Consider the following 22,461-nt stretch of genomic DNA (forward strand, 5'->3'; position numbering starts at 1 on the left):
AGGTTACACACCACCATTGTCATTTCCTCTATAATTCAATGTGAAATGATTATTTTTAGACAACATTTAAAGGCATTTCGAGCGAATGCAGACTATGATAAACATATATATTCTTAAAGTACAAGCTTTAAATTACCTTTTAAGCCAATAAAAAAGGGGGGTCAAGTTATTCCTAAGAAAAATCTCTCCACTTCAAAAACAAACTCTAAAAATTGCACAGTCCGCCATGACGGTTCTTCCAAAATGACCTTTTAACTATAGGGCAGCAGTTTATGCTTAAATCTCTATTCTAAATGACAAATCAAGCAATAATAGATACTCTAGGTATAAAAGTTTCAGGAATAATGATATTTTTGATTAACAGTGTATTGAAAATGTGAAAACATGTCTATCAGTCATAAAAACATTATTTTTTTATTGAGAATTTTCCACGGAACGGAAGTACATATGACGCAATGGTGACCTCATACCTAAAGGCTCTCATACATTACTCTGGCTTTTACCAGTAGTGAGTTATTTCCCTTTGTCCCCTGAGTTGGAGTAAGATTTGTGACACTTATTTAATAGTCAATGGACTGAAATGTTCATTTTGGTTGGAAATAAGTTAATCATTTCAATCATTGAACAGAATAAGTCCTTCTTTTTATCAATTTGGATAAAGAAAGTAAAGTTTAAATCTGACCTTTATAAAGAGGGTGTAAATCACCTCCCCCATTGTGTAACAAATGATATAATGTGATGGAGAGTTTGCATACCTAGCAATGCCAAAGTTTGAGTTTCTACTTACTGGATACCACTTTTAAAAGACATTGTATACTGCGTATGCAAAAGGTAAAAACAGCCTCTATTAACATGGATAACTTTAAAAGGTTTTATAAATGTATTAAGCAAATGTGTATAATATAACCATGCAACATCCGCTGGATAATAGTTCAATTTATATATAATTTACTCATGTTTTCCATCATATGTTTCAGTTTGAAAAGTTCAAAGATTTCCTCAAGAGGGACACAGCACGGGTGAACAACATACAATGTATCGAAATGGGCTGTAACTCTCTAGGATTGAATCTGAAGACAGATTATTCTGTGGAGGAATTGCCACGGGTGTATAACAGGTGAGAAATTCACCAGAGAGTTTAACAGGTACGAATTTCCATAACCAAACTTGGTTTCACCCGAGTGTCGGCAGAATTACCTAGGGTGTATTTACAGGTACGAAATTCCATAACCAAACTTGGTTTCACCAGAGGGGTGGAGGAATTGCCACAGATGAATGGATTCTCCAAGGTTATGGCCTTTGATGAGCTGTAATTTTTTAAGATGAATCATTATTCTGTGGAGGAATTGTTTCTCCAAGGTTATGGCCCTTGATGAGCTGTAATCTTTTAAGATGAATCAATACTCTGTGGAGGAATTGCCAAGGGTGAATGGTTTCTCCAGAGTTATGGCCCTTTATGAGTTGTAATTATTTAAGATAAATCATTCTTCTGTGGATGAATTGCCACGGGTGAATGGTTTCTCCAGTGTTATGGCCCTTGATGAGCTGTAATTCTTTAAGATGAATCAATATTCTGTTGAGAATTGCCACAGGTGTATGGTTTCTTTAGAGTTATGGCCCTTGATGAGCTGTAATTCTTTAAGATGAATCAATATTCTGTGGAGAAATTGCTACAGGTGTATGGTTTCTCCAGAGTTATGGCCCTTGATGAACTGTAATTCTGTATGATGAATCAATATTCGGTGGAGGAATTGCCAAGGGTGTATGGTCTCTCCGGAGTTATGGCCCTTGATGAGCTATAATTCTTTAAGATGAATCAATATTCTGTGGAGGAATTGCCAAGGGTTATAACAGATGAGAAATATAGAAACCCAATATATATTCAAACCCAATTTTCCAGATCTATGGTCTTGATGAGCTGGTTTTCTTTAGTACTGAATCATTATTTTATGCAGAAATTTTCAAGGGTCTACAACAGATTGAGAAATATAGATATTTCATAACCAAAACTGATTTCTCCAGAGTTATGACCCTTGATTGACTGTAATTTCATTGGTTGAACCGTATACTGATTATTTTGTCAGAGGAGAATTACTATGGGTGTAGAACTGGTGAGAAATGGAAATGGTTTAAATAGAAACATGTTAAACGTTTATGGTTAAAATGGAACTACAGTCTTGTTAAGATCAGTATTGTACATGTTAGTTTTTATGTGAATTATACTCGGACAGAGATTCTGTTGAGATTAGGACCTAATTTCTGATTAAGTATTTTAGGCAGATACAAAATTACAGTTTTTTGTTTTTTTACCATTAGCTTTAAAAAAAAATTAAAGAAAAAATGACTTAGTATTTTATTAGCCATGGTGTTGTCGTCTGCATTGTTGTCATAGTGCAAAAACATTAACGCTCACCATGACAACATTCACAACATTTAAACAAAACTTGGTACATATGTTGCAGAGAACGAGACACACATGATATGTTATTGCCTTGTTCAACTGAGAAAGAGATAGACGTTGTCGTTGGCACTTACTTATATGCTAATACATACATGTAACACAATGTAATTAATATACCCCTCTTCACAAAGTGAAGCCCTTAAGACAAGTGGGCATGGGGTCTATTAATCACATTCTGCGATAGCTCTAGTTTTAAAGTTATATGAACTATTTTCTGATGCATGTTCTTCCTGATTTCAGGGCGGTGTTCAGTGCATGTCTCAAGGTGTCTGGTATCTTCCTGGCTCGCGCCGTCGGAGGAAACAAGAAAGAACTGAAACATGAGGTGTACAACAGGGCGTATGACATTCTCACAACCCGTACCATAGCGGATATCAATGATTTGTCAGATCCAGGGTCAGACTTAATCAGGTACATTTAAAATGCATTCAGTGGTAGCTGCACTTTATAATAATACACTGTTACTCTCTTAACCGTTATAATCTTACTGAATCCATGAGGTCCTAAACAGGGCTGGGGAATTATTCACACCACCTGTATGATAGTGGATATCAATGATTTGACTGAACCGGTGTCTGAGCTAACAGGGTAAAGCTAAAATACATATACCTGATAATAGGGAAGGCAGAATTAAATACATTGTTATTCTCTTTTGCGAAAAAAATCTGAATTTGAATTTATCAGGTGCTCTTGCTATCAGGTAAAAAATCTTACTGAAACCACAAGGTCCTAAACAGGGCATAGGGAATTGTCACCACCTGTTTGATAGCGGATATGATTTGCCTAAACCTGTGTCTGAGCTAGCGAGGTAAAGCTCAATACATAGGGGTATCTTAGTTTAATACACTGTTACTTTCTTTAGCGAAAAAATCTTAATTGAAGTGCTTAACAGGTTTGTATTGAATTCTCACGACCTGGATGATAAGGGATATGAATGATTTGACTGATGGGGTGTCTAAGCTTATGAGGTAAAGCTTAAATACGTATACCTGATCAGAACCTTCTCTTTAGCGAAAAACTTAACTGAAACTGTAAGTGGCTCAACAGTTATTTTCATGACCTGGGGTCTTTTTCAATAAAGGAAACAAAAGAACTAAGTAGGTGGTCTTTCAGTCAATTTTAAGATTACACTTATGTTTTTATCAGGGCATGCTTGGAGCGCCAGCTGAAGATGTGCGGGACTCACACATTCCAGGAGGGAAGCGGTCAACCGGTCAATCAAACAGTGTCAGAGATTATCACGCTGGTGGACAAGAGCTTGGTGGGAATTAACAGGCTCTCTGGTGGGCTGGAAAAACTCAGACAACATCTGCAGGTGATTTAAGTTATGTTTTGTTTTTGAAAAAATGTAAGATATTGTGATAACCTTGGTGTCATGCATGCAGCTACTAATATCTATATGGTGTAGATCACAAAATTTACTATAAAGGTTACTTCTGTCAGTAAGTGGGAATTAAATAAAACACCAATTAATTCTTATTCTGAAATCAATGAAGTATACATGAATGATGGTATCAAAGAAATTCACATAAATGTTACTAATATCTTGATTCTTCTATAGTCTAGTAAAATCTTCATAAACAGGACAATTTGAAGGGTAATTTTGACGCAATTATAGAGGGAAAATATATATAATGTATGGGAAGGTTTATTAAAAAAAGTAATTAGTAGGATAACATATTTTCGCTAATCCAAATACTTTGAACAATGTCGTACAAAACAATCCATCAGCATGTATCAGAAGTAAAAAACATTTCTTGAAAAACTTTCTTTTAACAAGAAATCAAAAAAAAAGTTTCACCAAAATGAATTTCAATAATTTATAGTACGTTTTGGTTTAACAAAATGGGGGGAAAACGTCAAAAGTGCATGTAGGTGTTTCCTCTGAAGGCTCGTATCTAAACATACATTAGTTGAGGCGTAAAGAAATACTTTAAGTTTGGGTTACCCAGAACAAACTACATAAAAGGAGCAGATCTTACCATTTATATAGTCAATATATTGAATAAAACCTTAAAAGCTTTATGCAGAATATAACTAATAACAGTAACGCTTTTAAATAAAATCTAATAACAAAAAGGAAATAAAACCTAAAAAAACAAATAATAAAAAAAAAGCATACCTACCCTTCCTGTTTTTAAAAAGGATGTAAACCTAACCTAATCAATTATTTTATTTGGCCTTATGAGCATCTGATCATTACAAATAATGACCTTTGTCTGCAAAAATGTCGAAACCCTTATTAGCAAACAACTTTCACTTTGCGCGACAAAATTAAACAGTCCATGAAAAGTCGTTCTCATAATGTACTGATCTCAAATTATGAAATCAAAATCTTATGCAAAAATATTTGCATCCTGCAGTTTTAATGCATTTAACAAAAAAATATATATATATATATTGTCAAAAATTGCCAATGGCACAGGTTTTCCAGTCACTTTTGTGTCATGCATGGTGACTAGCAGCTTTAATCTTGTACAAAGTACAAATACCATTGATGATTAAGCATATAAAAAAATTAGTAATGTTCAACGATTTTGTGTCATACCCTTACGATTGAAAATGGAAGGCTTTATAAAGCTGCATTCTCACAGATTGAACGTTTTTTATTTTTATACCCCCACAAACGAAGTTTGAGGGGGTATATAGGAGTGAGCTTGTCGGTCGGTCGGTCGGTCTGTCAGTCGGTCGGTCGGTCTGTCGGTCTGTCGGTTTTCATGGTTTCCGGACGATAACTCATAAAGGCTAGACAGATTTGAAAATTTTTTGGTACACAGGTGTAACATCAGAAGATACAAGTCAAGTTCGATATTGGGGCTGGTGGGGCCAAGGTCAAGGTCACTGTTACTAAAAATAGAAAAACAGGTTTCCGGACGATAACTCATGAAAGGCTTGACAGATTGGAAATTTTTTTGGTACACAGGTGTAACATCAGAGGATACAGGTCAAGTTCGATATTGGGACTGGTGGGGCCAAGATCAAGGTCACTGTTACTAAAAAAGAAAAACGGTTTCCGGACGATAACTCATGAAAGGCTAGACGGATTTGAACAATTTTTGGTACACAGGTGTAACATCAGAAGATACAGATCAAGTTAGTGAGCTTTTCGGTCGGTCTGTTTTCATGGTTTCCGGACGATAACTCATGAAAGGCTAGACAGATTTAAAAAAAATTTGGTACACAGGTGTAACATCAGAAGATACAGGTCAAGTTCGATATTGGGGCTGGTTGGGTCAAGGTCAAGGTCACTGTTACTAAAAATAGAAAAACGGTTTCCGGACGATAACTCATGAAAGGCTTGACAGATTTGAAAAATTTTTGGTACACAGGTGTAACATCAGAAGATACAGGTCAAGTTCCATATTGGGGCTGGTGGGGCCAAGGTCAATGTCACTGTTACTAAAAAAAGAAAAACGGTTTCCGGACAATAACTCATGAAAGGCTAAACGGATTTGAACAATTTTTGGTACACAGGTGTAACATCAGAAGATACAGATCAAGTTTGATATTGGGGCTGGTGGGGTCAAGGTCACTGTTACTAAAAATAGAAAAATGCTTTCCGGACGATAACTCATGAAAGGCTTGACAGATTTGAACATTTTTTGGTACACAGGTGTAACATCAGAAGATACAGGTCAAGTTCGATAGATCCTTCAAAAACTAAATGAGCAAATATTTACCTTAAAAGTAATTGACACTTGGAAAGATGAACAAACAAAACAAATCCAGCATGCTTCTTTTGAACCAGATGCCAGTGGAATACCAGCAGAACTTAAGTATGGCATATTTGCCACAGAAGTGCTTACTACAAATATTGACCTGTCAGATGGACTTGTTAATTCGGCTACAGGAACAGTCCCGGGATTTATTCCCAGGTGGATAAGGATGCATTCAAGCCCAAATATGTACTTGTAAAATTTGATGATGATCGTGTTGGAAGAAAAACTCGTGAATGCTCTAGATGTCTTATTCCAGAAGAGATCAGCTAGAGCATCAGCTAGTTTTTGTGTCGCCTGAAAAGACGACCTATATAGGGGTTACTTTTGTCGGCGTCGTTGGCGGCGGCGTCCGCGTCCCATTTTCGCTTATCCGGGGTATATATCCTAAACTATTAGTGGTATCAGCTTGAAATTTCATATGTAGATAGATCTAATTGAGGGCAAGTGCATTGCACAAGAACTGTTACTCTTGCTTCCATATTTTTAGAGTTATTGCCCTTTGTTATTTTTCATGCTTTAAGTTTTGTCCGGGGCACATCTTGTACAATATAAGAGTTATCAACTTGAAACTTTATATGTAGATAGATCTCATCGAGGGCAAGTGCAGTGCACAATAACAGTAACTCTTGCTTTCTTAGTTTTAAAGTTATTGCCCTTTGTTAATTTTCATGCTTAAAGTTTTGTCCGGGGCATATCTTGAAGAATATAAGAGGTATCAACTTGAAACTTCATAGCTAGATAGATCTCATTGAGGGAAAGTGCAGTGCACAAGAACCGTTACTCTTGCTGCCACATTTTTAGAGTTATTGCCCTTTGTTAATTTTCTTGCTTAGGTTTTGTCCGTGGCATATCTCGTAAATTATAGGAGGAATCAACCTGAAACTTATTCCGTAGGTATATCTGATTGAAGGAAAGTACAGTGCACAAAAACCGTAACTCTTGCATCTATATGTTTAGAGTTATTGCCCTTTGTTAATTTTCATGCTTAAAGTTTTGTCCGGGGCATATCTTGAAGAATATAAGAGGTATCAACTTGAAACTTTATAGCTAGATAGATCTCATTGAGGGCAAGTGCAGTGCACAAGAACCGTAACTTTGACGACCCAAGAATAGGCCTACTACTTAGAAGAAATAGTGGTCACCTTTACCGAAAAGAAATTCATAAGGATTGGACACCAATTGCTCCAGTTAAGAGAAAATTCCCAGTAGGCAAGTACAAAAATGCTTGCATACAGCGTGACCAATTCCCGCTTAATCTGACTTGTGCGAAGACAATCCACAAATGCCAAGGAGACACGTTACAAGATGTAGTAGTGCAATTGCCTATAGAAAAACGTCCTCATGTTCACTATGTAGCTTTGAGTCGAGTTAACACCATGAATCGCTTACATATTCTCCAACCCTTTGATCCTTCGAAGATAACTGTGTCTGGAGATGTACAGTTAGAAATGGAACGACTACGAACAAACAGTCAAATTCAACTGTGCTACACACCTTTGTATACTTTGCCAACAGATCACTTTGTGATATGTTTCCACAATTCTCAGTCTGTAAAACTTCATTTGGAACATATTGTTTCTGAACAAAACTTTTCAAGAGCTGATGTTCTCATCCTCACAGAGTCCAAACTCTGTGCAAAAGACAACATTCAAATTCCTGGACGCACACTACATAGGAATGATTTTGCAGTTCAGAGAACACCATATGGATCTATTGTGATAACCAAACCACAACATCAAGTACATGTGGAAGGGGTGAATGCTGCTGTGATTGAAATGACTTTTATAACTGTTTTGCAGCCTAACTCAATCAACATCTTGGGACTATATCGACCGCCAAATCAAAGATGGAAACCATTTCAACATGCTGTTGAACAAAAGTTGAAATCATTCTGTGGTTCACAAAAGTCAATTGTCATAGGAGACTTCAACACAGACAGTACAACTTACCAGCAGCTGTGTTCAATAATGAAGAAATATCAGTTCACACAAATTGTAAAAGGTGTTACTACGAACAATAACACAACCATTGATTTGATATTTGTGAACTTTGACAGTTACAAATCTGTTGGTGAATTGGAGTCTTACTTCAGCCATCATAAACCGGTCTGGATAGCAGTTTAGACAGAAGCAAGACAGAGATGCTCATTTTACACCTGAAAACGTATTAATCCATTATCTTCAAATTATTTCTCAATGTCATAGACTTCAGTATTTATTGTGCTCATTTTTGCTTATATAACCAATTGCTTGCTCCTGGCTTAACGTTGTTACCTTCAGTTCAAATGCCACCTACACTTGAAAGTTAAATGGCGACATCATTGTCTATAAATGAATAAAATGCCAATCTAACAGCTATAATGTCGAAAGTAAATAATTCGTCAGGCGACACATCCGACTCGCGGAGTTCTAGTTCTTGTCAGCAGTGTAACTTCTAAATTACTCAACAGATTTAAATAAAACAATACATGCATGATAAAAGAAGATGCAGTGTGCAGTAACCTTGGAGTTATGGCCTCTTTTCAAAGGAATGGTTTGCCATTCCTGTGTCCAGGCGGCATTTGGGGGTATTCGTCACTCCTGTGACAGCTCTAGTTTGTCTTGGAACTAGCCAATTTTTGCAAATATGCATGGAAACTAGTTATATAAGACTGCTGACAAAAAATTAGATCGCAGATTTTTATATTTAAGTTCAAAAATTGATGTTTTATGCATTTTTCTTAAACCGTTAAGCCAAAAACATTAATTTTCGAACGGAAATATGAAAATCTGCGATCTGATCTTTTGTCAGCAATCTTTTATCATTGGTTTGCACACAATTACGCAAAAATTTGCTCTTTCCAAGACAAAAAATAAAAAAAGTTGTAAAAACAGTATATCTGTGAGAGTGCAACTTTAAAATCAAGCGAGAATATTGTTTTTGTCCATATTGTGAATGTATTGTAGAGGACAAGTCTACAGGCTAAATATAAACCGAGCTTGCATTATGAATATCCAACCTTTCAAAAAATTACAAACTGTTGTCATGTCAGAATGATCAAAATAATCTTTATTTGTATGCAAGGCATTTAACTTTTAAAATGGTTATATTCTTATATATGAATGACATAAAATATTTACTAGAAGAAATATCTGTCAAAGGGAACAATATTATACTATTGCATTATGTCTACCAGGGTATGTATTTCCTGCTCGTACATAATTTTGAAATTGTCCAATATATTATACCTCTTATAATGATATATGCTCTTTATGAATAATTTGGACGAAGGACACGTTATAATAATGAATGTTTATAATACCAGTACACACACACCTATATGTATGTGTGGTACTTTTATGGTGCCTTGTGTTATTCAAACCACTGCTTGTTTTTCAGTTCTCCAACAACCAACCAGATAATGTGATCTCTCGGCTAGAACAGGGTATCTCAGCCTCCAAGTGTGGCATTGTACACATGTTCAAGAACAACGAGATCAGGGATGCCAAGGGGGGATTGACCCATGAGGGCGAATTTATTGTCGGTATGTGTATATATATTGTTAAATGATGCTACTGCTAGTGCTAGGTATTTGGGAATAGTACCAAACTGTAATTTAACTGCTATATATAAATATTGGGCCATTATAACAAGCAGTCTCAAGTTTGAGTCTAAATCCAATCTCAGAAAAGCACTTTTCTTATGTTAAAAATCATCTTTATTTCACTTGTTTAACAATTTTAATAAAGTTTTTTTTTTCAAATACCGTTGTTATCAAATTCAGCAAATGTAATCACCAAGTCTTAAAAGACTGTTACCATAAAATAAAGATTCCCAGTTCTGCCACTGAAGTCAAAACTCAGACTTGAGACTATTTGTAATCATGTTCTAGGATATATGATATATAATGTTTTCAATAAGTCTGGAACTTGATCTTATGTTATCAGTTGCTACCAAGATTACTTCGTACTTAAAATATTTATTCCGGCAAGTACTTTTATGTACATCGAGTATTAAATAAAGTCGGCAGTGTGACAATTGCAGATTATTTTGACCGATGCTTAAACCATTCATAATGGTAAATGTATCCTGTATCAAACAAATATCGCAAAACAAACAAGTATAGCGTCAATTAACCTCTGAGGAATACGAAACATCTAGCAGAATCTCGAAACAGCTACCGGGCAATTTACATGATTATGGTTTATAGTATGCTTTTAAACTTGTCTCATTATGTCTCCCCTGCGAGTGAAAGGGAGATATACTGTATTTGGCATTCTTCTTGTTCTTTTTTTTTTTCTTCAATCAAATTTTATCCAGAGCAGAACTCAAAAGTTTCTTGAAGGAATTGATTCAAACTTGTTATGATATTAGCTTCATCAATGCATTTTCTTACCCATATTTTAATATTTCAATTTTTTTTTGGTTTCAAAGACTTAAACCATTAAATGAATATGCCATGGCCTTATTGTTTTGCTTCTCTAATTTAATAATTTCAAAGCGTCAGTTAAAAGACCAATCTAAACACACCTCAACCCCATCTTAATGGAGAACATCGCTTCTCTGTACATCATAGACCTAAATCTAAATCAACTTGTTGAATAACCACCTTCCATAACCTTCTATGTATTATTTGCAATGAAGACGAAGATCTTGAACACGTTTCTTATTTTGGTGACCATTGATTAAAACTTTTCAGAAATACTTGAAAATTCCGCCCACTAAGTACAAATAAACTTCTATTTGATTTTAACAACCCTCCAGAAGAGAACAACTTGCTGATCGTTTGTGAAGTTCAAAGTGTTATTTAGACTTGAAACAGGTTTAGCTATTTGACAATCGATATCAGGAGCTTATCTACTCTTGATCTCTCTTTCTCTCAGGCGACTTTCTCTACAACTTCTAGTGTTTTGTGTTTTCCACTTAAACAATGCAATTTACATTAGGTATTACTCTTATTGTTTTTGCTTACAAACCACTTTTGCTTGTTATAGAATGTGTTTCTGGAGAGGGCTGTAATTGATGTTGGCAAAACTCATGGCCCATCCCTTTGCTTGCTTGATTTGATAATTTTGAATTTGCTCAGCTTTGCATTGATATTCTCATGGTCAATTGTTTCCTTATGCAATTAATTATTATTAAATTAAACAAATATTTTCAGAGGACACCTGTATTGCCAGAACCACGGGCAAAGACAAGAAGGCCGTCAAAGTTGAGACATATGAGATGGCGATAGAGGCCCTTCTCAACAAGTCTGTAAATGAACTGATTATCCCTGTTATGAAAGACGTCGAAGAGGATGATGAAGAAAATCTCATGCAAAATGAAGCTGTAGTTACTGGGGTCAGCCAGGGAAATCTGGTGAGTAGCAAGTGAACTCTGAAATTAAAACTCATTGGTCAGATACACATTTGGCCATCATACTGTGGACAAAGCAATTACTAGCTTTACCAATTGAAATCTGAAATTAAAAAGTCATTGCTCAGATACACATTTGGCCATCAAACTAGGGACAAAGCAATTAAATATCTGTATTTACTAGGTTCACCAATTGAATTCTGAAATTAAAACTCATTGCTCAGATACACATTTGGCCATTATTCTATGGACAAAGCTATTTAATATATGTATGTACTAGGTTCACCAATTCTGAAATTAAAATGTATTGCTCAGATACACATTTGGGCATTACACTGAGGACAAAGCAATGAGAAAACTAACTGTACTAGGTTCTTCAATAGAAACTTGATACGTTATGTACATTGCTTGTTTGTGGCAAGCAATGTACACTATGATGGCTGGTTTCTTTACTGATGCTTTCCTTTTAAAATTTGTTTAAATCCTTTCGGAAGACCCTGTGACCATTTTCTAAATTATGCACAAAACTCCGAAATTGGGAGGTATCAAAGACAGGGTATTTTCGTAGGTTTCAAGACATGTTGAATTCGTATATGTAAATGTGTTTAAATGCCACGACTGCCAATGTACTTTGTTGTTACACTGGCAGGCTTTCAAGTGAGTCCTTCTTTTCCTACTTATCCCTACTTTTCCTACTTTTCACGTCCAATCAAAGTTTGTGTTCTGTTCTGTTCTTATTGCATTTAAAAAAAAGAATGAAGCAACTAGTTGTACATACTTTATATATGGCAAGGTATTTATATCTGCAACAAATTTCAATTAACTAGCAAAAATGCTAAACTCTCAGGACTTGGAATGGCAAACCAGTAAATTAACAAACATGTAAAGCATCTTCATTTAACTTCTTCTTCTTCAGGATGGACCTCCTCCAATTGTCAAGCCATCTCTTGCAGAAGCGTCCCTGCTGGTGAGGATGAAAAACCTCATCTATTACGTATCACAATCTTCATACAGCAGAAACAACATGTTCATGATAGATAACACCATAACCAACAGTGGATTGGTGGCTCTGTGTGTGTATAAGAGGCCCAAGATTGACAGTGACCTGTGCACATCTTGTGAGCTGTACATTGATAACATACTTGTTGCTATTGGTAAGCTTTTGAAGATGATATACTTATCCGTTATTGAAATGGCCCACATGTGAGTGCGGTCTAGTTCTGTGGTTGAATCCAGAGGATCTCATGTAAAACCACATACATGTATTTAGCTTAGTTGGCAACATCCAAACTCACCAAATACACTGTCTGATCTCAAACTAGAGTATTTCTTACCCATTCTAAAAACTCAAAACATGTTTATTGGCTTTATTTCTTTATCAAGCTTGATAACAGCCGTTGAATGTTCAAAATTTGACCAAATTCACATTGTATGCATTTTAGCTTGACAATTTCTTATCCAATCTTTACGAAACTTGATTCTCATCAAAGTTGACATACTTCCTTACAGGCAGGGGCAATTCCGAGGCCGACTGTACAAAGGATGCCTATGATCGAGCATATGGAGTCATTTCTGCTGCAAGCCCGTCTGAAATCATTAGCGGCCCAAAACGGTTGGACAAATCTGTTGCTACAGCAGGTAGAATATTTGTTTGTTTACCTTTATGTCTCGGGGTGAATGTGAAAAGGTTCTAAGTTACATTAAATAAAGAAAAAGATAGAACCTTTTCGCTTTCGCCCCTCGATGTTTTTCTTAAAGCTGCACTCTCACAGATTGACCATTTTGTCAACTGTTTTTTTTTGGGGGGGGGGGGGGGGTCTTTGAATACCGGGTATGCCAATTTTTGCATGAAGATTGAACAATGACAAAGACTGCTTAAAAAAGATCTGATGACAGATTTTCATATTTCCGTTTGAATATAAATGTTCTATGGCTAAAAGCATTACTAATGCTTTAAGAAAAATGCATAAAACATCTTATTTTAACATAAATATTAAAACCTGCGTTCTTTTTTTTTGTCAGCAGACTTATATCACTGGTTTCCGTGCATTTTGGCAAAAGTTGGCTCGTTCCAAGTCAAAAAATAAAATGAAAGTGCAGCTTTAATTTAAAAAAAATAGTAAAGTTAATTGTTCAATTATTTCATATTCAACATTGTTTAAGTCGTTTCAATCTAATGTCAAAACTTACGTCATGAGTGCGCACAAAATACTCATTAAATAAAAATTATGTACTTCTTGAATAAATTGATCAGTGCGTTTAATTAAGTCTCTGATGCTTGAGTTAAAATACCTTTATATAAGAATGATATATAATAATGGTTCTTGTAGGTCCACTAGTGATAAGGTTCGAAGAGAAGGGGGCTTTGAATATTTATACAGAATCAAACGCCCCTGCTCTGGAAGCAGAAGGATTTGACCCCAAGAATGCCTCCTGTAGTATTGGAGATATGGTGATTTTGGAGGAGCCCACCTGGGCCACTGATAGAAAGCTTAGTGCTTTTGCAATTCTGCAGGTATTTTCATTCTTAGGCCAACATAAATTTATTGTTAGTTTTTCATCCAAATTAAAAAAGTTTAATTGGGCGTGGGGTTACATTTAATTTCTTTTTTTTTTATATTTCTAAGATGACTGTTTCACCGTTTAATATGTGTTCATTCCTTTTCTTATTACTTAAGGGACCATATACATGTGTATATACAGATTAACCAAGAACACCATTGTAACATTCTTATTCTTTTACATGTGAATGTTTTTATTGTCACTGGCTGGTATGAAAAAACGCCCTTCCCAGACAGTACCAGACAGATATGCAAATACAAACTCCAATTCAACACTGTTATTTGTGTCAGTACACTTTAAGGGGCAGTGGTAAAAGGAAGGGGCAGGCAGGGATGAAAATCTTGCAATAAATTTATAATCGCCGTATTCATAATTTAGTTTTTATAGTTAAATATACAGTCATCGAAATTAGACTTTTGGATGAACAAGCCCAAATTCTTATACTTTTTCTTGTTATTAAATTTTTGAACAAGCCCTGCTATATAAAATTCAGAATTTGAGCAAGCCCAAAAGACATTTTACCAGTGCAGGGCTTGTGGGCTTGTGTTAATTTCGACCACTGAATATACAGTAATTATCTTATTCAAAATTGAAAGCAACAACTAAGTTTGAGTCTTCTAAATTGCTGAGCCAAGTAAATGTTGGTCTATTGCAGACTATTCGGCATTACATTGGTTGAAGTAAACAATGAGCACTGATAAATGACAGATAAAAAATGAAACCAAATCCTGAATAAGTTCCTCACTGCTATACATTGAAATAGTTGTTACTTACCATTGTAAGTTTGTTTTTTTGCATTACTTGCAGTATCTTATAGGTTTGCTATATTGTTAAATTGCTGAACAGATTGTAATTAAATGGATATACTGATTCTATAAAGTAAGGCTTCTTTACACTTGTTTTTTTTTTTTTTTTTTTCACTATTAATACTAAATCACACAATTACTCTCCTTGCAAGTGTTCATGTTAATTATAGATATTGAAACACACGAAGATTCAATATGCAACTTAAGTTAATCTTATGGTCACACACCATTGACTTCATTCACTGTATTGGTCAGTTATTCATAACTAGTAATCCGATTGGCTACATCTTTCTTATATCCAATTAAGACCGATATTGAATACCAGCTCAGACATTGAAAATTTAGAGAAAAAAGAATTCACAGGCTATCTGTATAGAATTCAGATTTTGAGCAAGCCCGGAAAATATTCATCCAGTGTGACGGGCTTTTGGGCTTTTGTTTTTTTCAGCCACAAAAAGTGATTCTGGTTTCAATGTCAAAACTTGTATGTATAAAAATGTTTTGGCGGTTCATAAACATGAATTGTGTTTCCCTAGCTGACATGCACTATGAATGGAATACCACTTGAATGGACGTATGCCCCTGTCAAGAACCCGGCAAAGAAAAATTACAAGCATGAAGCAGTGCCTGTTGGAAAATACAGGTAAAGTTAATGTCGGGTTTTGTACGAATATCCTTGCTTTTGTCTGCAGTGGTGAAGTCCTACAAAAAGGAAGCCTTTGTTGTCTAACTTATTATATGCCTTCGGTATGGACCAATAATAATGGTGAAAAACAGTATTGAAATAAAACCTCATTGTTATACACATATTTTCAATAACAATTCAACTGTATTTGCCATTTTTGGTACTATCTGGTATCTGGTCCCTTTAAGCAGGGTTTATTTTTGAATTTTAGATTACTGGGTTTGTCCCTGTAGTTTTCATTGTATAATTTATATGGTGACGGTCAAGAATGTTCTTTAGACTCTTACACATAAAAAGAATGAGGAGGGTTATAACAGTGAACTTAAATCACGTAACTTCAAGCATTGACATTGTGTCTTAGTAATAAATAACCTAGTTTGAAATAAGACATTCTAGTTTAATAAATATGCCGAGCAGCTAAAAAGACAAGCAGGTCTATTTTTCAAAATCTTCAATCTTGGCCATTTCTCAATGAAGCTAAGTACAGAAACAATAAACACATGTCAAGGTCCATAACTCTGGATTTCAAAATTGGTGGGTTATGTCCCTTGTTTGACTGTGATAAAACAACAACAACAGTGCTTAAGTTCGTTTTGTTGAACTCTTGTTATTATAATCTTTCTATATAATCTCTTCTGTTCCAAGGTGTCAGATATTTTTGAAAGGTGAAGAGATGGCAGACCACACGGGTTATGGCAAGAACAAGACGAGAAACCATGCCGCTTCCATTTACCTGTACCGTATTTATGAACAACGCCCGGTTCTTCAGGTAAAACAAACAATTTGGTTGTAATATTGTATACTGCAGGAAAAAGACTTATAACATCTGTGTTAAATGTCTCAATTGTCGCATCAGATTTTGGTATGCTCTGATCTAGTAAGAATGATGTTCTTAAATATTGTTTATGTCTTTTATATGCATTGGACAACATTCAAGGACTTAATTTTGACCAGAATTTTTTTTTTTTATATTTAGATGCAGAAATTATTTTTGAAAGTAGTATATACTGTGTCTGTAATCTATATATGTGTACTATTTTTCCTTTTTGGTAAATTATAACATCTATCCCTTTTGAAGTTCCCCTAAGTCTGAAAGAGGGACATAATGTATTTGTCATTCTTCTTTTGCGAAGATGAAGTTATGCAAATTGCAAGAATAATAACTCTATAGCACTTTCTTGCAAAGTTATATGCCTTTGTTCAGTTATTTTATTTCGCAAACTTTGTCAGGGTAACTAACGGTACTCAAAAACCTTCTTGAAACAGTTCCTTGAAAATTGGTTCATAGATATATAGCAATGTGAAGTTATGCAATCTGCAAGAAGTATAACTTAAGGGTACTTTATTTCAGAGTTATCTCCACTTGTTCATTTTTAATAATATAAAAAAATGTTCTTACACTTTTTCAAAACACTTCTGTTTGAATTGATTGAAACTTCGAACATAGATAGGTAGTAATGTGAAGTTCTGCACTCGGTAAGATTAATTCCTCTGGGGCACATCAGTGCAAAATTATCTACCCTTGTTCCTTTTTAGCTCCACTGGCCAAAGGCCATGGAGCTTATGTCGTCACAGATTGTCCGTCGTGAGTGCGTGCGTGCGTGCGTGCGTGCGTAAACTTTTACTTTAAACGACATCTCCTCTGAAACTGATAAGCGGATTTTGACAAAACTTCACAGGAATGTTCCTTTGGTGGTCCTTTACCAAAATTGCTCAAATGGTTCCGGTCCATTGCACAATATGGCCGCCAGAGCTAAAAATAGCAAAATCTTTAAACAACATCTCCTCTGAAACGGTTCGGCAGATTTTGATGAAACTTGACAGTAATGTTCCTTGGGTGGTCCTTTATTAAAATTGCTCAAATGGTTCTGGTCCATTGCACAATATGGCCGCCACAGCTAAAAATAGCAAAATCTTTAAACGACATCTCCTCTGAAACGGATAGGCAGATTTTGACAAAACTTCACAGGAATGTTCCTTTGGTGGTCCTTTACCAAAATTGCTCAAATGGTTCCGGTCCATTGCACAATATGGCCGCCAGAGCTAAAAATAGCAAAATCTTTAAACGACATCTCCTCTGAAACGGTTCGGCAGATTTTGATGAAACTTGACAGTAATGTTCCTTGGGTGGTCCTTTTTTTAAAATTGCTCAAATGGTTCTGGTCCATTGCACAATATGGCCGCCACAGCTAAAAATAGCAAAATCTTTAAACGACATCTCCTCTGAAACGGATAGGCAGATTTTGATGAAACTTGACAGAATTGTTCCTTGGGTGGTCCTTAACCAAAATTGCTCAAATGGTTCCGGTCCGCTGCACAACATGGCTGCCAGGGCAAAAAAATAGAAAAACCTTTAAAGAACATCTTCTCAGAAACCGATGATCAGATTTTGATGAAACTTAACAAAAATGTTTCTTGGATGGTCCTTTATCAAATTTGCTTCAATGGTTTCGGTCCACTGCACAAGATGGCCCCCAGAGGTAAAAATAGAAAAACCTTTAAACGACTTCTCCTCAGAAACCGATGATCGTATTGCAATGAAACTTGACAGAAATGTTACTTGGGTAGTCCTTAACCAAAATAGCCCAAACAGTTCTGGTCTGCTGCACAACATGGGCACCAGAGCTAAGAATAGAAAAAAACGTTAAACTACATCTTCTCAGAAACCGATTATCAGATTTTGATGAAACTTTACATAAATGTTCATCGGGATGCCCTTTAACCAAAATTGCCCAAATGGTTCCGGTCCGCTGCACAACATGGCTGCGAGAGTTAAAAATAGAAAAACCTTTAAGGACTTCTCGTCCGCAGTCTTCACGAAAAACATTTTAACCTACTAGCCAGTTGGACTAGCATAATGGCATATTTTACTAGTCCGAATGACAATCTAGTAGTCCGACTATTTTGCCACATTATAAAACTGTATGCTTGAGGTAAATACCTATTTCAATTGAGCAGCTTGCAGTTTGAGTAAACATTTCTTTATTATGATGCTCATGCAGTGATAGGGAGTGACATCCTTCTGTTGGGAATAGTGCTCCTTGTTTTTCAGAACCTATGGGTACTATGTAAAAACAAAAGGCATCTTGCTTGAATAGACTGTAATAATATCAACATGGTTAGAAAAGAAATGCCATGCTTTAATAGCTTTGATTACATTTTACTACTGAATTACCTCCCTTTAATAGAAAAAAAATAATGTCTTAATTTTTCACGTATAGCATCTTTAAATAATTTTTAAACAATAATAATTTATGAGTAAACATATAAGCATAAAGTTCTCACAAAAAGATCAATTTAAAAACCTTACATTTATACATAGGAAAGTATATATAGACTGAACATTAATTTTCGTTTAAGTGACATTCTGAAAGTTTATGAAACAGCTATTTTTAGTAACTTAAATGGCCGAAAAGTGTAAGTGAAACACCAAGTCGATTCTATCTCGTCAGTTCTTGTTCAGGTTAGATATTTGCTTCATAATCTATTCAGATTAAATGTTAACCGATGATCAGATTTTGATGAAACTTGACAGAAATGTTCCTTGGGTGGTCATTAACCAAAATTTGTTAAATGGTTCCAGTCCACTGCACACCATGGCTGCCAGAGCTAAAAAATAAAAAAAACTTTATACGACTTGTCGTCGAAACCGATGACCTTTTTTCGATAAAACTTGACAGAAATGTTTGTTTGGTGCTCCTTTACTCAAATTGCCCAAATCATTTCGGTCCACTGCACAACATGGCAGCCAGAGCTATTAAAGTAAAAATTTTTTTTAAATAACTTCTCCTCAAAAATTGATGATTGTATTTCTATGAAACTTGACGAAAATGTTCGTTAGGTGGTCTTTGCTTGAACCTTTTGGCCAGTGGAGCACAGGCACTGATGTGCCTCTTGTTTTATAATGCATTTGGCCAGTCAACAATTTTGTATAGGTCATAGTTATACATGTTCCCTTTGTTGCACAAACTAATAAGAGAGCCTAAGAATATCAACTCCTTAAAATTATTTTGATGAAATTTTGCGTTTTCATCAACGTGTCATTTCATATTTTCGAAAATACTGTAAAAGCTATTTTAACCCCCTCTACAATACTTGAATAGTATCTATTAAACTACGCTCCTGTTTAAGTAGAGACATCAGTTTTTGCAGGCAACATGGTTTTACAAACAACATTTCTAGTTGTATCGTAAATTTTGCAGATTGTCAAACAAGACGATCCATCAGTTTGGATTCCATTTGTCACGATCAAATCCGAGGCTGATACGCTGGAAAGAACAGCCGGAACACCCACGCAACCTGACAGGACCTTCATCTTCGAAGCAATACGAAAAAGAATCGATTCCTCTTTTCCTAGCAAAGATGGCAATGAGCTGGTTTTCGGACCAGGAGTTTCAGACATTGATAAGAACCAAATCAGCGCGTACGTTAAATCCCGGAATATTAAGTTTGAGGATCGTTGTTTCCACGGTGAAATGTACTTCTCCATCTATGGTCGGCCGAATCTACGGGATATAGCGTTTGCACTACAAAATAAGCCACCAGGTACAGTTATCGGGCGGTACCGGCTCATACCCCTGGATCAGCTACCGAAGTTCTCGGATATTGTTGCAACAAAACCCCCAGCGGTGTCTGTTCCGATAAAGCAAGAGAGCTTCACTTATTATTAGAATGATGTGGAACCTTGGGCTTATGTCGAAGAAACACTGAAAACTGAAAATTCATAGTTCCAGTAGTACAATAAGTGATTGAATAATACATGTTTAAAAGTCAATACATCGCAAAAGTGACATGATACTTCAAGTATGGATGCGGTAATATTGGATTAATGTACAGTTTTTACTTCTCAGAATCTGTGTGCAATGTAAGAATGTTTGCTTATGAACATTATGAACAATCAAGGGGTTTTGAGAAAAGTGTTCATTTGAGTTCACATCAGAAATATAAACCAAAGACTATTGAATGTGTATCTTTAGATGTGTAGTTTTATCATACAGTTTTAAACGACTGCTAAGTATTTTTTAGAAATGCCTTTGCATGTAAGGTATGTGTGCTGCTTGCCAGGAAAGAAATTACCATTTTTGTATTGTTTGTATGTGTGATCTATGGATTTCAATGAATACCAAGTATTCGGATTGCGTTTATGTCACAAACCATTCATTTCTGAATGTTAATATTAACTAAATTCTGATAGTGTAACCGACCAGACTGTGTCCCTGCAACTCGTGTGCTTGATTTTGCCAGAACGACGGTCTTCATTCACACGCGCTTAACATTTCAACCCCTACATTTGAGTACATGTTCGGTTATTTAATAACTATGACATATTCTATAGGCAAATGGAATGGACCCGAACTTATTAACCTTCTCTCAGATACAATTCAGAATGGACCCATAGTATTCTGATACATTTATCTTCATGTTTTGATGAACATTAAACCCAGATAATGATTGCAAAACAGTCCAGTCAGAGCCTCCATTAAAAAAGGCCACCAACTTTTTCATCTTGACCATTGTATTAGCCGTTTGATTAATGTTATCTATCACATTGAGTCTTAAAGGAAGTCTTGAAGGTAATCATGTGAATTCAACTTGTATAGAGCACACTGTATCTTTTAATGTAAGGTAACAACATAATTCATCCCCATGAAATTAAGTTATATTTCACGAACGGCCACAATTGGAATATTTACTTCAGTGGTTACGCGTTGAAATGTAAACATTGTTTATATATATCTTATACTACCCGGTTAATCAAACACTTTCTCAATTTATTTTATATTTGTTATTTAATAAAAGTACTGTTTAATTGGAGAACGGCCCCAAATTTTATTAAAATCACACCAGAAATTACATCAGTGAAAAAAATTCCAAGCATTGTTTGCAAACGTTTGTTTTTGCCACTCAAAAGGGCTAAAATACAGAAATACTTGAGTGAATTAATTGTTTGAACCCACCATTATTTTTCAATAAGCCACCAAAAATCATTAAATCAAACATACTTCATATATTTGTAAGGGTGGACAAATGTTCTTTGCACCCTTTTTTCAAGGAAGATTGAAGTTCATTCATGTTTGCATTAAAAATGCCTATTTGCTTGTTGTCAGATTTTTCGTTGTGATATATTATATACAGACAAAACTTGATTTGTTGAAGTAGTTTGGACCTCTTCAAATACTTCGAGATATCGAACATTTAATATAACTGAAATACAAATCATGTCTAACTGAATCCAACACATTTAAAAAAGTTTGGAATAACCAAAAATCGAGATTACAGAGTCGACATGACTAGAACATCGAGGTAACAGAGTTCGACATAACGAGTGTCGCCCATGTAACATGCCATGTTTATATATATTTTTACCAGAAATTAGGATCATGAATTGTACATTTGAGTATCGTAGAAAACATGGTATCTGCTTCGTCATTGGATGTTCATTTGCTGGACTTAATTTTTAAAATAGATGAGATTTGATGTCGAAAAGAACCATGGTTGTTGTATTCTCTGTATGTACATTGTATTCTGAATAAATGATCTTGAATATTTTGTTCTTGTGTCAAACCTACTTTTGGGGGGCATTGTATGAAATGTTTTACCTGCCGCGTAAAGGCTACCAATGTCGATATGTTTAATTATCGTTGTATGTGTGGGCCGTCTGGTGTAAGACCTTGTCCATTGACGAAATCCCCACCCATAACATTTTGCAAAAACGCAAAAAAACGCCTCCATGCTTTCACGCTATCACTGATGTTTAGAAATTGAGTAAAGTAATCCGCACTTTTGATGTTAATTGTATTAAAAGTACTTTACACTTTATTGTAATGCAAAGTGATATTTTCAACACTGTCACAGTAGACTGAAATACCCGCGGTCAAAATATCTACTTTT

The 22,461-nt window shown here is 35.3% G+C and overlaps 1 protein-coding gene across 1 annotated transcript in view; it reads left to right on the plus strand.

The window, feature by feature from the left end:
* The window catches only part of LOC128223273 (uncharacterized), a 33,492-nt gene extending 11,373 nt beyond the window's left edge, over positions 1-22,119 (plus strand). The window contains exons 7-17 of the mRNA XM_052932562.1: positions 978-1,117; positions 2,702-2,872; positions 3,608-3,776; positions 9,559-9,703; positions 11,321-11,520; positions 12,434-12,671; positions 13,027-13,155; positions 13,848-14,032; positions 15,422-15,528; positions 16,216-16,339; positions 19,773-22,119. Of these exons, the coding sequence (XP_052788522.1) occupies positions 978-1,117; positions 2,702-2,872; positions 3,608-3,776; positions 9,559-9,703; positions 11,321-11,520; positions 12,434-12,671; positions 13,027-13,155; positions 13,848-14,032; positions 15,422-15,528; positions 16,216-16,339; positions 19,773-20,240 (2,076 nt within the window). The 3' untranslated portion in view covers positions 20,241-22,119. The remainder of the gene's footprint in view (positions 1-977; positions 1,118-2,701; positions 2,873-3,607; positions 3,777-9,558; positions 9,704-11,320; positions 11,521-12,433; positions 12,672-13,026; positions 13,156-13,847; positions 14,033-15,421; positions 15,529-16,215; positions 16,340-19,772) is intronic.
* The last annotated feature ends 342 nt before the right edge of the window (positions 22,120-22,461 follow it).

The sequence above is a fragment of the Mya arenaria genome, chromosome 17, assembly GCF_026914265.1.
Source record: "Mya arenaria isolate MELC-2E11 chromosome 17, ASM2691426v1".
In the NCBI taxonomy this organism is placed as follows: Eukaryota; Metazoa; Mollusca; class Bivalvia; order Myida; family Myidae; genus Mya; species Mya arenaria.